Raw genomic sequence first — 14,718 nt, forward strand, 5'->3', positions numbered from 1 at the left:
AGGTCTCAGGGGCAGCTTCTGCTCTTGCACAGTACAAAGCAGAGCCAAGATTTGAGAGAGAATTTCTGGATTGTTTATCAGAATGGAAATGAGCATTTTCAGTCACACACAACTACTTCAAATATATTCTGCATGGAGCTAATCATTAAATTTTAGAATAATATTTTGCCATGTATTTCACTTCATTATCTACTCACATACCATTTAAACAACCTCATTCAACTCAATTCCTCAGGCATTTTCAGGACATGCCGTCAGTACCTGGGTGGTGGCCAGATCATTGAACAGCCCCTAATATCCCATCAAGAGTAGGAAGGTTCAGAGCGAGTTTGATCTGATTATTACTTTTATTAATTTGATTTAGAGCAGCTCCTCAAGGCTCCAGCTAACACTGCTCATCACTGCATGGGGCCATGCCAACCTTTTCTATTTCGAGCTCTTCAAGACGGCCTAAGAAAGGACAAGGGGGGAGCGACTCGCTCAAGGTCAGTGGCACAGCAGGATCTCCAGCCCACAGTCTGCTGAACTCTCTGACATTTATAGCGCTCACTAAGCACCCCCACACACAGACCACAGTGTCCTCCTCCTCCTCTTCTGATCCCTGCCAACTAATCTTCGGGTACTGCAGAAACTCCAGTCCGGATCCTTGGGGAAGCACTGCAGTGGGCTTACCCTACAGCCACAAGGCCCTCAGGAGTTTCTTTTACCTTTGCTGATGCCCTGACAAGCACCATTATCCTCTCTCTGTCCCTGGCTATGACTGACTGGGTAGGGCATACAACAGCTGGTAGACATGAAAAGGCAGACAGGAATATTCCACATTTAAGAAAAGGCTGTACATAGGGACAAAACTCAAAATGTTAAAAAAAAATCCCAAAGACTACAAAATACGTGTAATTAATTAACACCCCTCAGATTAGATCAGTACATTTTAGGTAATATATACATTTGCTTTCTTTACACTGCTCCTTTATTCAATTGCACAGTAAGTTTCATTATAGTGATAAGTAAAAGGGACTGCAGATACAATTTCCATGGTACAAACCCCTAAGGGCATCCATGTAATAAATGAAAACAGTGGTTTTTCCTGCTCAGGCTCATGATTTATCCGCTTGCATGGGATTGAACTGTGGCTTCCTCATTACAAATCTCCTCTAGCTCATGTTGTCTACACTACCTCTATTTCTCCCAATAAACTACATCCAATTTTCTTCCTCCTGTGACCTATTTAATGTTTTATTTAATACTTTTGATACCTGCTTCAGAAGCATTCTCCTCATGTTTTTTACCGGCAACATAAATAAGAAAAGGCTGAATTCCAAGCCCTTGCATCTCAAAACATGAGAAAAACCAAAGATGTATCTGTATTTTTACCTGATCTCACCTCTACTGTGGGCCAAAATAAAGCTCAGGTCACTGAAGTTGGAGGTTACTTGCAGATGGAGCCAGTTTGGGTTTATTTCTTCAGCTTATACTAACAGCCATTGCAGGAAAAAGGACCCCAGCCCCCTCCCATCATGCCTTTTTTATTCCTTTTCATTCATTTAGAGAACTAACTAATGTGAAATTAGGACAAGTTACAGCAGGACAAGAACCATTTTGCCAGCTTCCCAGGTAAGACAACATCATATCAGAAGATCAAAACAAACAGTTTCTTTCCTGAGACTTTCCTTACCTAAGCTGCACGGATTTTACAGACTTAATGGCACTGACCTCTGTCATGGCAGACTACAACTTCACTGATATTTATTAGTACAGAACAGAAGACGTGACCTACTAAAATCATCAGTCTTCCAGCTACTGCCTAAGCAGAGTTTCTGCCCATCATGCTATAAAAAGATGAAGCCCTGAAATTCAATGAGAATTATAAAATGTACATTGCATCTCAGAAGAAGCAATGCTAAATGACTTACACACATGCAATCCTTTTTTCCTTCCCATCATAAAAAAAATTACCTCAGCTGAGAAGCTTGAGGCATGATCTCATTCCATAAAGCCCACTTAAACTTGAAAAATAATTAAATGATGGTGCATTCCTGCTGCAGGCCCTCTTTGCTAGGGTAAATGACACCTAATGGGAAAGCTATTATCAGCTTATAGCAAAATACTTTTCTCTATGTTATCTTGACTCGCTTGGTATCTTTCTGACATGTGGAATACAATGTTGCTTCTCATTGTTCCACGTGGTGAAGTTTCTTCTCCAGAGAAAATGAAGCTTTGTATATGAAAAGCTCTACTTCTGTAGCTCCATTAATACATTAATATAGGATTTCATAGAAGGTATGGTACACATTTAGGCAAATACATGTCAAAGAAACACATACTAAAATGAGATATACAGAAGTTTTCGTTTCTGTGAAAAAAAGTACTAGGAAACATTCTCCTAGGAGAATACTTGTTTTCTGTGTATCTGTGGCTGTAGTGACATTACATGACCTAGAAGGTAAAATTATGTACAGAAACAGAGAACCAACATCAGCAAACTCATCCAGACACAGAGTTTGTCTGAATACCTGTATCTCTTCCAGGTGCACCTACAGGATGAAGCAGTCCCTCTGCTGTGACATTGCCTGCAATGATTAGGAAGGAGCCCAGCAAAGACTGAACTCCCCTCTCCCACCTCCCTAAGTTAGTTAAGAAAACCTTGACAGGAGTAGCCCTGAACTACTTTTGCTAATCAGAGGTAGGTAGGTACCTAATCAGTAGGTTTGAAGGCCAAAAAAACCCACAACTAGCTATATGGATTTAGGAGAAAACATAATGTATGGGGACTCATAAATATGGGGAATAGAGAGTCTTCAAAGAAGGAAGTAGACAACATGCTCTTCTTGCTTCTCCAACGCTTTTTTAGCTACTTTGCAAACAAAGAGAGAACATGGTTCTGAAAGATCTGATATTGCAGGTTTACCTTGCTTGCTCTGTGCCTTGATTAAGATGCTGTTTTGTAAGCTAATAAAATCACCACAAGCAAATTATGCTCTCCTGTTTTTTTCTTTAATTCCATAGAAATTAACAGTAACCTTAGATACCCTGAGAGTACAGATGCAAATTCAATGTAGAGCAAATCAATATGCATGTGAGCAAACATTACTTAGAATTACACTGGTTTTAGTCTAGAACCAGCACACTGGTTTTGCTAAGCCTTGCGTACTCAATATAAAGAGTGATCATAAATGTGTCATTAAAAAATCTGCCATTCACTATAACTTGGACTGATACTCAATGAAAAAGTAACACTAATGTTCATGTCAACAAACAAACGAAGTTTTGAGTTCAAATTACATCTAATGGCACAAATGACATTTCATGGTTTCTCCTAGCCCCACTGCATTCATCAGGCTACCACAAAATGGCACAACCAGAATTCGTATCATGGAATCCAAGGAGGACAAGACAGCATTGACAACACAATGGCATTAAGGCACATTCATTCTTGTCCAATATTATGACACTGTTAAACCTATATTGTCAACTCCAAATGTATATGCTTCACATTAATTAATTTTTAACAACACTGCCCTTCTTCCCATGGCATTTTACCAATGATTACTACTTACTGTTAGATTTCACATTAATGGTTTACTTCTTGAATAAAATAAAAATCTCTACTACTTGTCAATCTTTTGATCTCTTCTTGTTTCAAAATTAACACAGGTTTCATTCGTCCTAGCCTTCTGGAAATAAATAGCTTGCAGTACAAAATAGTCAGGAAAGGCATATGAAATAAATAATCTTTCTCATTAACTTACCCAAATGCATGAATGTAATTGAACTCACATACTAGAATTCTTTTTACTTGTTTCACTTGTATTTTAGAAGAGCACTTTATTCTATGAAGGACAGCTTACAGCAAGTAGGACAGTTACAAACTGTAAGGTGACAAATACGTCTGGTAATAGAGGTCCTGTAACTATAAGAAATTGGCTACCTGCTTGTTACAGATGCACATTAAACACTTCAATAATTTGAGTAAATGGATGTCTTACACTCATCACTGCATTTTGTAATTTTACAGGATGACCACCTATTATAATCTCAATAGCAAAACGTAGTATTAAATACAGGATGTCAGAACTCTGCCTTCAATTACACTCATACAATCCTAGATGATCTTGTATACAAAATTTAAAGCATTTAAAAATTAAAAACAAACTTCACCTTTAACATTCTTTCCAAATCCCATAGAGGCAGGAACTGCACTGTCTGCTTGTATTTTACTATTTGTTTTCTCTTTCATCACCTCATCATCACTTGAAACATCGTCAGAGTTCATCTTCTTTTTCTTTTTCTTTTTTTTATGCCGAGGAGGAAGCTTTTTCGGAAAGGTAAACATGGGAAATATCACAAGGAGCATTGCAATGGCACAAAGGAGAAATCCACTCCACCTAATGCCAGAAGACAGGAACAGAAATGAAAGCCAATGCATTACATGAAATAAAAACCCCCAAATTACTATTACAGGCTGTGCTGGCTGGAAAGACATATTTGCAAAATATGGAACATCAACATTAAGAGTAAAGGATGGAAGTGGAGGAGAGCCTTCACTGCACTAAACCCCTTAATTAGAAGATGTTTCTGTTGGCTTGTCTACTGATAAAGGTATTTATCCAGAACCACCAAATATTATGAAATAGTGTCAGCTTTGAGTTCCTGTAAATTTTCACTTTTGGTAATTACTCAGTACTAAGTGCTGAGAAGTAGATACTTGCTTTTACTTTGCCTTTCTTGCATAATCCCAGTAAAGCAATACAGTATTCCTCTGGAGAACATGAAAAAAGTTATCCAAGGCATGAGAAGATAAAATGTCCAGATGGATACATCAGGGCTAAATCTGTTCTGCTTCCCAGTGCCTACCTCTCACTGCCCTGACTGTCCAATTCTCTCTCTTCCCAATGAAGAGCTTCCAAAACCTGATTGTAAACAACTGATGTGTTGCAGTTCATGCCAGGGTTTATGCCTAAAACATTGCAGCTCTGTTCTGTGACCACAACCTGAAATATCCCTTCACAAAGAATTTCCTCTGTCTTATAAGAACGGGATATAAACAACGCTGCAATGACTCCTTGGCTCACACGGAATGACTTGGGACATACCCAGAGAAGAGGCAATGTATGGGATGCCAGGAAAGCGCCCTTTAGACTGCAGGCATACAGTTATCCTCCCTCAGGCCAAGAAGCTTAATGAACTTTACCACAGCAACACAGAGGGGCAAAAGGGCCTTACTAGAAAATACTCTAGAGTTAACCTTCTGCAGTCAGAAGGCTGATAGTAGAGTATTGGATAACATAATTTCTCCTCTAAGTCCATCTTGCAATCAAAGACTACAGGGAAACATGGATAAACTCACATAGATGCTTCCATAAAGGACAACCTCAGAATTCACCCACAGAGTTCCTCCCATGTACTGAAAGTGCAATTCTCACTATGTACTAATCTAATTGTACTGGGTTTATGTGGTAAGGTTTTGGTAGCAGGGTGGGGGCTGCAGGGGTGCTTCTGTGAGAAGACACCATGAGCTGCCCCCACATCGGACAGAGCCAGCTCCAGCCAGCTCCAAAACAGATCCACCACTGCCCAAAGCTGAGCCCATCAGCAATGCTGGTGACACCTCTGTGGTAACTTATTTAGGAAAGGGTAAAAAAGCGTTGCAGAGCAGCTGCGTGAGGGGAGTGACAAAATGCGACAGAACCAGCCCTGCAGACACCAAGGTGAGAGAAGGAGGGGAGGAGATGCTCCAAGCACCAGAGCAGAGATTCCCCTGCAGCCCGCGGGGAAGACCATGGTGAGGCAGGCTGTCCCCCTGCAGCCCATGGAGGTCCACGGTGGAGCAGATCTCCACCTGCAGCCCAGGGAGGACCCCACGCCGGAGCAGGTGGGTGCCCGAAGGAGGCTGTGACCCCGTGGGAAGCCCAGGCTGGAGCAGGTTTTCTGGCAGGACTTGTGACCCCGCGGGGGACCCACACTGGAGCAGTCTGTGAAAGACTGTCTCGCATGGGAGGGATCCCATGCTGAAGCAGGGGAAGAGTGTGAGGAGGAAGGATCGGCAGAGACGAAGTGTTATGAGCTGACCGCAATCCCCATTGCCTGTCCCCCTGCACCACTCGGGGCGGAGGAGTTAGAAGAGTCGTAAGTGCAGCTGAGCCTTGGAAGAAGGGAAAGGTGGGCAGAAAGTGTTTGTAGTTTTGTTTTTAATTCTTACTCTGTTATTAATTGGCAATAAATTAAATTAATTTCCCTAAGTCAAGTCTGTTTTGCCTATGATGGTAATTGGTGAGTGTTCTCCCTGTCCTTATCTTGACCCACAAGCTTTTCATCATATTTTCTCCCCCTGTCCTGATGAGGAGGCGGAGTGATAGAGCGGCTTTGGTGGGCACCTGGCAGCCAGCCAAAGTCAACCCACCACACTAATCTACACTGACATTTGGAAGTTTCAGTGAAGTTAATCATGTTACTGTGATACCAAACCATAATGACAAAAGACTGAAGTTCTTTGCTTTCAAATCACAGTTTACAGAACAATTTTTACATTTTGTGTACATCCTTTACACTTAGAAAAGGGAGCTACAACAGGAAACTACTAATTATATATTTGTTCAAACTTTGAACATTTAGAAGTATTGAGTAGACAGGACTATTTACACAAGAAACAAACATTTGGCCTCATATTTGTAATGCAAACATATTGCAAATTTTTAAATGAAGACAAATTCATATGCATGTGTAATGGTTTGTGTGGTAAATGGTTATGCAAAGGCAAACACCAAACAAACAGCCATGTGTAACACCATTTTTGTTAGAAAGATTGTGGAGGAAGCTTTCGTGAGGCAAATCTAAGTAACTGAAAGTTTTGACTAGTTTTGGTATTATGTAAACAGAAAATCCTCTATTCATTCATTTTAGCTGATAACATGCATGGATTAGAAACCAGACTTTTAGGAGGATTAGTCAGCACTATCAGGCAGGGAATAAATCAGGAGACTGTATAAAAATGTCGTAACATCCCTTTCAGGATCTCAAAAGCAGAAGGTGAAAAGGCACTGATCAAAGAAACAATCTGTGGCAAAAATACACAGAAATCTGAAATGATCCACTCAGTGGGAAACAGCAAAGGAGACAGGGCCTGTGCTGTAGCACAAGATGAAATTCAAATTCAAAAGGACCATTATGGCAGCATACCAAGTGCTGGAGATGTCACAAATGCAGCACTGGATGCAATTATCTGCACTGTCTACACTTTACATGTTCCTGCAGAAATATTAAAGAACTGGAAAACAGAAAAAAGACAATATCAAAAATAATAAGGACACCTACAATGGGAAATGAAAGGTCAGAACAGGATCTGTATTAATTAAAAAGCCCTTATTTTCCATCTTCTAAAGTCAAAGAAAATATGCAAGAGAATACCTCAAAGGCATCTGCACAAGCCCTAGGAACTCAAATAAAAGCAATTAAAGCTAAGGAAGGATCAGACACTGCTGGAGGAATTCCTTTAAACTTCCTGTGTCAAATGCTGATGAAAGACTATATGGGAAGATCCAAGCATTAAACAGAATCAGAACTAGGCAAACACTCAGAAAAGTGTCAGCAAAAGAAAATTTGATTCAAAGCACCTGACAGACTGCCAAGGGCTATTCTACAACTAATAAGAACCCTACATAGCACATTAACAGTTCTCGAAGACAACAACATGATAGATGATTTCTAACATATCCCTACAGTTACAACATTTGAATAAAAAGCAGTTCTAAACATTTGATGGGCTGGCATAGACAGCTGGCCTGTAATTTAGCCCAGAGCACCTACAGAAAGCCCAGGTGTGCAAAATCCAGGAGTGCAAACCCAGTTCTGTGAAACTCAAGGAAGAATGAGATCAGAAATAACCCTGAGAAATAACCACTTACTTTGTTTATCAGGTTTTCACAAGAGAGAAACCAAGTTACCTGTCCTGCATATATGCAATATACATCTTAGAAAGGAACAGCTTAAGTAAAAAATAGGCTTTACTGCAATTTTTGTTGACATATATCATAGCTGCTGTACTTACTCTTTTGTCTGTAATCATTACCTCCTTTAATAATGGAATTTTTTCACAGGATCTCTGCGTTAAGTTAGAAACCTTACAGCTATAATAAAGGAAAGATGGGAATCAAAGACACTAATTTACTTCAAAGGAGACAAGGCTGAGAAATCTCAAATATGACTGCCCATTAACTTATCTCAAGTGCACCCTACTTTTAAAAAGCGTGTCAGCTGAAGTAAGTGCTAGACTACTCTCATATTTCAAATTGTTAGATTACACAAATAAAAATAAACTTGGCTACGCAGCACTTCCCTGCAAGGAGAAAATGTCACTGTCCCAGAAAATAGATTTCATTGGAATGTAAGTCTACACTTTCAGAGCTCTCTGCAACCGGGCAGTCAGTGAGTAGCAAGGGACAAAGGACCAATCCTCACAATGTGAGAGTCTTCATTTTAATGGGTAGATAAAGCTTCAGACAGAGAAAAGAGAATGAGATGCAGGTGGTACGAACACCATCAAACTTTTATGAGAGGCCACCACAGATTGTGAAACAAATTACCAGAGAACAGATAGCAGGGTATTTTTCTCTTCAGCAATTAAAGAGAGAAAAAACTGAGAGCGCCAAAAATGAAAGAGTAATACAGGGACCTGGAACACCCTTCAGGGAAAGCCAATTTCTACAGATTTAATCAACATGATGGAAGAAGGAAACTTTGAATGACTTTTCCTTTTCTATGCTGGCTGGAATACGACCTTCCTGCTGAGATCCTACAACAGCTGATTTCCTGCCCTTGCTTCAGTCATATATGCATCACTTCTGCTGGCATCCCTGTGCAAAACTGAAATCACCAAGATACTTTGTTCAGGTGACATTAAACACTGGAGATATATATAAAATGCATTTAGCAATTTGACATAAAATCTTCTGAATGCCCAACTAGGCTCTTCTCCCGATTTTGCTTGCAAGGCCTGGTACAATAGATGTTCTCAAAGCCTGCTCACAGAAATAGCTGTAATAGGTGACTTCTCACCACTTTTGCCATGGAGCTCAGGGATTACAGCATTCCCATAGGATGTCAGGGATCCATCCCTGGCACTGGGCATCCATCCCTGCCACTCACTCTTTTGAGGGAGGGTAGTTAAACTTGTAATTCACAAGCAAGGACAGGCAGTTTTTTGCCTGATCTCTCTCATACATTTGGCTATGACAACATTGCACGTATATCCAAGCTAGCTTTAAACATGCAGCCATCCATCTGCTGTGGCATAGACCCTAGTGCAAATGGCCCAAGAAGTGGCAAACTGATGTGTCTGTGCTGCTTTGGTTATTTTACCTTCACCCAAGCTGCTTTAAGTTAAAACTCACACAGGTATGCCCACATCATAAGGCAGTTGTATCAGTGGTTGCACTACAGATAAAATCAAAAGCTTACCCCTCACTCATATAGCCCCTGATTTCAATTAAAAAATATATTTATGGGCCTGCTCATGATTTCTGTTGAGAAGTACTGATCAGGTGCTGATTGCCAGTTCTGACATGTCCTTAAAAACACATGAAATGTAAGAGTTTTATAAAGAATGTATAATATTTGGCTTTCATTTCAAATCTTTTATTCAAGAATACTCAAAACACATTTTTGACACTGCAGCACATTCACAGGACAAACCTTTTCTGTGAGATAAGTCCGTATATACATGAGAGGAAAGAATTGTTAACCCCAAGGTCACAGGTTAACTGAGCACTCAGGTTTGCCTTTCTCCCACTGAAAATTTGGCTAGACAGTCCTGTGCAGCAATGCTCTTGGACTAAGACAAATAAAGCAGTGATAAATCTCCAAAGGTTTAAGAACATTCCAAAGAGAGAATTTTTCACATCAAACTGTCAGGAGAGATCACTGCAGGATAAATAGAAATGGATGCGATCTGACTGCAACGGCACAGTGACAAACACTACTCCAGTGCATGAGAACTGACACTGCACCCTACACTTATGAAGTAGAGGTCTCCTCCTGGGATAATGAACTTAAGTCCTTTCTGCGCTTGCACAAAAATTTCAAGGCAGATTTATGAATTATCTGAGAAAAGCCAGTTGAAGACTCCTCAAGACCTGCTTCCTCAAAGAGGTATTTTCCAAGGAGGCCACATACCAAAGGCTGCCCAAAGACATCAGCTAATGATTACGGCCATTACATCTCAGCGCTGCTGGAAGCCTACTATTTACTAGAGCGTACTGGGATGGTTTGCATCATCTGCTGCCTAAACATGAGCCATCACCCTGAGAAACAAGACTGGAAAGGCCATGTTCTGACCCCATTCAATCTCCTTCTCCTAGACCAGCGTAAATGAAGTCTACCATTTCTCATCTGGGCAGCAGAGCTCAGCGTTTCTTGCTGCCTGCTTTGGAAGACCAAAGAAAGGATTAATCCACCTTCCAGCAGGAAGGGCTTGGCCCTGGGCAACAGTGATCCTTGATGGTCTCCTGCAACATGGATATTCTGTCCTGCCACCCCTGTGCTGAGGACTGTCAGTCAGTGCCCACAGTGGTCAGAGCGAGTCCTGCAGCAGCCAAAAGCAGAAGGTTTTCCATGCAAAGTGCCCATGCACTTCTGCAGAAGTGTTCCCTCTCTCTCACAGGCTAGTGTGTAGTAATCGACAGAAACCTCCTCTTCCTTGGCCTCCTGCTACAACCTTCAACTAGCCCTCAAGGGATATGATTGCCCAACCTGTCTCAATTCCTCACCGGCAATTTAGAGAGCAGTTTTGAAAAATGGTTGACCCTTACCAGTTTCCAATGAATCGGGGATCACTCTGGTCAATATAAACAGTTGTCCTAGGATCAACATAGAAACCAATAAGAAGTCCTCCTAGTAAGTATCCAGCTGCAGGACCAAGTGCTCCCATTACATACATGATGGCTGAGGAAATAAAAGGTCAGAGTTGTACATCAACAAAATAATGTTTTGTTAGTTATTTACACATAAAATCCAAAAGTAAAAGATGCCTCTTAAAGCAGGAAGTTTGATACCCCAGAACCTTTAGAGCCCTTTTTTGCAACCTTCAAAGGCAGCAACTTCTGCATAAGTAACATATTGATGAGAAAATTGCTGTTTTCTGTATGTTTTCAGTCAAATCACGGATGGAAGTATATATTACTTTGGTATTTTGGATGGAAACCATACTTGACTTTGACAATATTTTTCATATTTGGTAACATTTCCTTTGAATCAAAACAAAATTTAATACATAAATAGAAAAATATAATTAATGGTAAGCAAACAGAAAAGCAGAGGATAAAAATTGTGTTAAGACACCAAAGAACAAAGTATAACATTCCAGCTTAGTTACCATCAGACTAATACCAGATTTAAAAGAACCATCAAAATTAAGAAAACAATTATTCCTATTCTAGAGATTGACAGAATTATGCTTTTTCTGTGTAGCCATGGACTTGCCCCTGTTTTACATACTGATACCAGCAGACCATATATACTGTATTTCCTGTGAGACTCCTGCCTTGTTCAAAACATTTGATCTTTAAATTTAAAATTTTAATGCTATTTTAAAGGAAATTTCCCCATTTAAAAAGTTATTAAAATGAAAATAAGTTTCTCGTGTGCAACCAAAGACACACATTTTACAACATCATCACTGAATGTTAGATGACAGCAAAATCCTTATCATTTGGAATAACAGAGTAGGAGATACCAATACAAGGCTCTTATCTGCTGTGTCTTCTACAAGATGCTCTTCAGAGTGCAGTCTCCAGTCCTGGTCCTTCAGCCATCCATACCAGGGTATGTGTGAGAAAACACCACAGCTCCCTCTGGTCTCATTTCCAGGTTTTGAAAGGTGGATAATTTAAAGCTGTCATTTGTCTTGCCCTTAAATCTTGGCAATTCCACTCCTTTCCTTTTCTACTTCTGCAAATCCCAAATCAATTTTTGAACTAAGCCAAGGTCAGTTATCACAACCTTAAATTCAGACACCTTTTACAAGATCCATATGAAGTTAACCCCACCATCAAGACCATAGCTATCTTCCACAGATTTTTCTCTTATTCCCCTACTCCATCTCTTTCCTTCCTTAATGCATCCTGCAGTACTCATCGCTTCTAAGATGCTTCTGCCCTGCTTCCTGTACTGTCTGGCTGCGACGAAAGGCAAGAGAGGTTGTAAGATCTCTGCTATCCACTCACATGTCTGGTACCACCAACACCCAAGCTCCAGCAGCACAACACTTGCTCAGCTGCTGCAGACCAACTATCTAGCACATGAAAAAACAATTTATTATCTAATTCTCTGAAAACATCATCTTCACGACAAAATCTCTATCTCCACATGGTTTCTGTGGACCAGTCTCTCTCCCTGGTGGTATGCAGACTCCATCCATTCTGGTCCCATCCTCAGTCAGGGAACCCTGCTGTGTCCTAGACTGCAGCAGCTGAGGAAGCATAACTGAGTTGTTAGAGCTTGGGTTTCTGTGTTACCAGTTATAGTAAACTATATCTCATGGACAACATAAGCAAAAAGAAATCACTATATCTGCCTGATTAAATCAAAATAACTTGTACATTTCATCTTATGTTTTGAAAGAAGAGGAAGAAGAAAGAGAACATTCTCAGCACTAAAAAGGGACTGCTATCTGAGAGCTCTATTCCAGGGAAAAATCAGAGAAGCTGCCACAAAAGGTAAACTGCCTATAGTAAAAAATGCTTCCAGACTACAAATTGATTAAACAGATTTATCACTTTTCTCTTTCTTAAAACATTTTCAGTTTTTATGAATCTGCAATTTCAAATAATTAGATTTTGCTGAAGTCCTTTTTGCAGAATGGTTTCCGAAACTGTGTTCACTATTTAAATTTATTCCAGCCATGTTCCCTTCTGGATTGATTGTAAACAATTTTCTGTATGCCTAAAATGCTCCATTAGACATTGTTACACTGCTCCTTAGCAGTTAAGTGGTTAGATAAACCCCACAGTAACTGTTATTTGCAAAATCCACATCATGAGGAGGGAAAAAAACCCAAACTCCATCCACTATAATACATTTTGTCCCATAAATGTTTGCTTGGAAAATTGATTCACACAACTACAGCAAACTCAGGTCTCTAAAAAGTTTACATAGGAAACACAAAAGGAGTAAAAGAGTGACCTAATCCATTCATTTCAGTATTCAGAAAAAATACTTATGCTGTAGTTATTCAGCTTCAGTTCCACCACTGAAACAGGCAAAATGCAGCCACTGCTTAGGCTTAGAAGCACTACCCAGATCGTGTATTTTGCACACCTGGTAACTTCAGAGGTTTTTCTTCATCAGCAGAAATAGTGTACAGTAAAGATAAAAATAGTGTACACTGCTGCTCCATTAGAGGAGGGAACGCTGTCAATCATATCAGAAGTATTTTAAAATTACTGTATGCTATTCAGGCTTTGAGGTTTTTTTTAATATAACTTACAGGCAACATGTAACTTTCTGGATCTTTCAGAAAACAGAGGGCCCCCACATGCCTGGTCCAGGGCAGGAGGAAACCAGTCAGCACATGAGTTCCACGACTGCCATTTTAACACACTTTGCAGAATCTTCCTCAGCGCCTAGTAATGGCCACTATCAGAAACCGAACACCAAGTGCAATAAACTGATTTGGACTTCTAAACAGGACTAAAGATAGAACATGGCAAGTAAAAGATTTTGATATTTCAAAATTAAGTACTTGAAAAAAATCTGCCGCAAACCTCCAAACCTTGCTGTGGAAGTGAAGGGAGAGCCACCTCCAAGCATCACCCTGGCAGGCTGCTCCAGAGTCCTGGACCATTGAAATTCTGGTCACAGCCCTCACAGCTATGCACCCCAATGTCCAGGAATAAAGAGGTTCCTGATTCCCAAACAGGCCACCAAGATTACTGGATGATATGGAAAGGAAACTTAACTGGAAACAGATTCAATCAGGACATCATCAAAACTGAACCCACTTCACAAATAAAAAATTCTGTGGAGAACTGTTCCACAATTTTTTTCCACTCAGGTCACTAGAAGGTCTCCAGCTTCTGGATGAAAAAGGTTCTGAAACATGTAGATGATGTAGGAGCACCTTCCTTTCAGCCTCCTACCTAGCATTTCAGCTAGCTCTTTTTGGTCCTCCCACTTAGAACCTTGATCTGGGATCTTGATCTAGGGAGTTGCACTGATTCAACAACTGAGAAGTTTCAACAATAGAATTAACAAACATTTCTATCAGGAGACATGCTGGAGTACTGTGATGCAGAGGCAGGCCACATGGTATCCAGATGATTTTTTAAACTGCACTTAAGGAAATCCAGGATTTGTCTTTTAACCTCCCAGCCATTACCTTGACTGGTGCTTAGATTTCCAAGCTGCCTTCAAATTTCTTAAGTCATAAAAAACTATGCTATAAAATAGCAGTAATATCTCCTTTCCTGTGGTAAAATAGAGATGATGTACATTCTACAAGTTATAGCTCTACTCCAAACAATAAATCATCTTCAAAAGATAAAATGAGGAAACTACTGTTAATATAGACATATGGGCTACAACATTCATCTGACTGTCTTCTTATTGGTTTTCACTGAAATGAAAACTTGTACCTCTCAGAATTAGCCATGCATGTTCAATGCTGCCAAGTCATGGAGTACACTCCTCTGGAAATGTGGGTCTCTCCAGGAAAAAGCATCTGCAGGT

At 40.2% G+C, this 14,718-nt stretch overlaps 1 protein-coding gene across 1 annotated transcript in view; it reads right to left on the reverse strand.

Annotated features, from left to right (window-relative positions):
• The window catches only part of SLCO5A1 (solute carrier organic anion transporter family member 5A1), an 82,422-nt gene that overhangs the window by 37,014 nt on the left and 30,690 nt on the right, over window positions 1-14,718 (reverse strand). Inside the window, exons 3-4 of the mRNA XM_075023435.1 lie at window positions 10,803-10,935; window positions 4,159-4,385 (exon numbers count right to left, since the gene is read on the reverse strand). Of these exons, the coding sequence (XP_074879536.1) occupies window positions 4,159-4,385; window positions 10,803-10,935 (360 nt within the window). The remainder of the gene's footprint in view (window positions 1-4,158; window positions 4,386-10,802; window positions 10,936-14,718) is intronic.

This window comes from Buteo buteo, chromosome 3, assembly GCF_964188355.1.
Source record: "Buteo buteo chromosome 3, bButBut1.hap1.1, whole genome shotgun sequence".
Classification (NCBI taxonomy): Eukaryota; Metazoa; Chordata; class Aves; order Accipitriformes; family Accipitridae; genus Buteo; species Buteo buteo.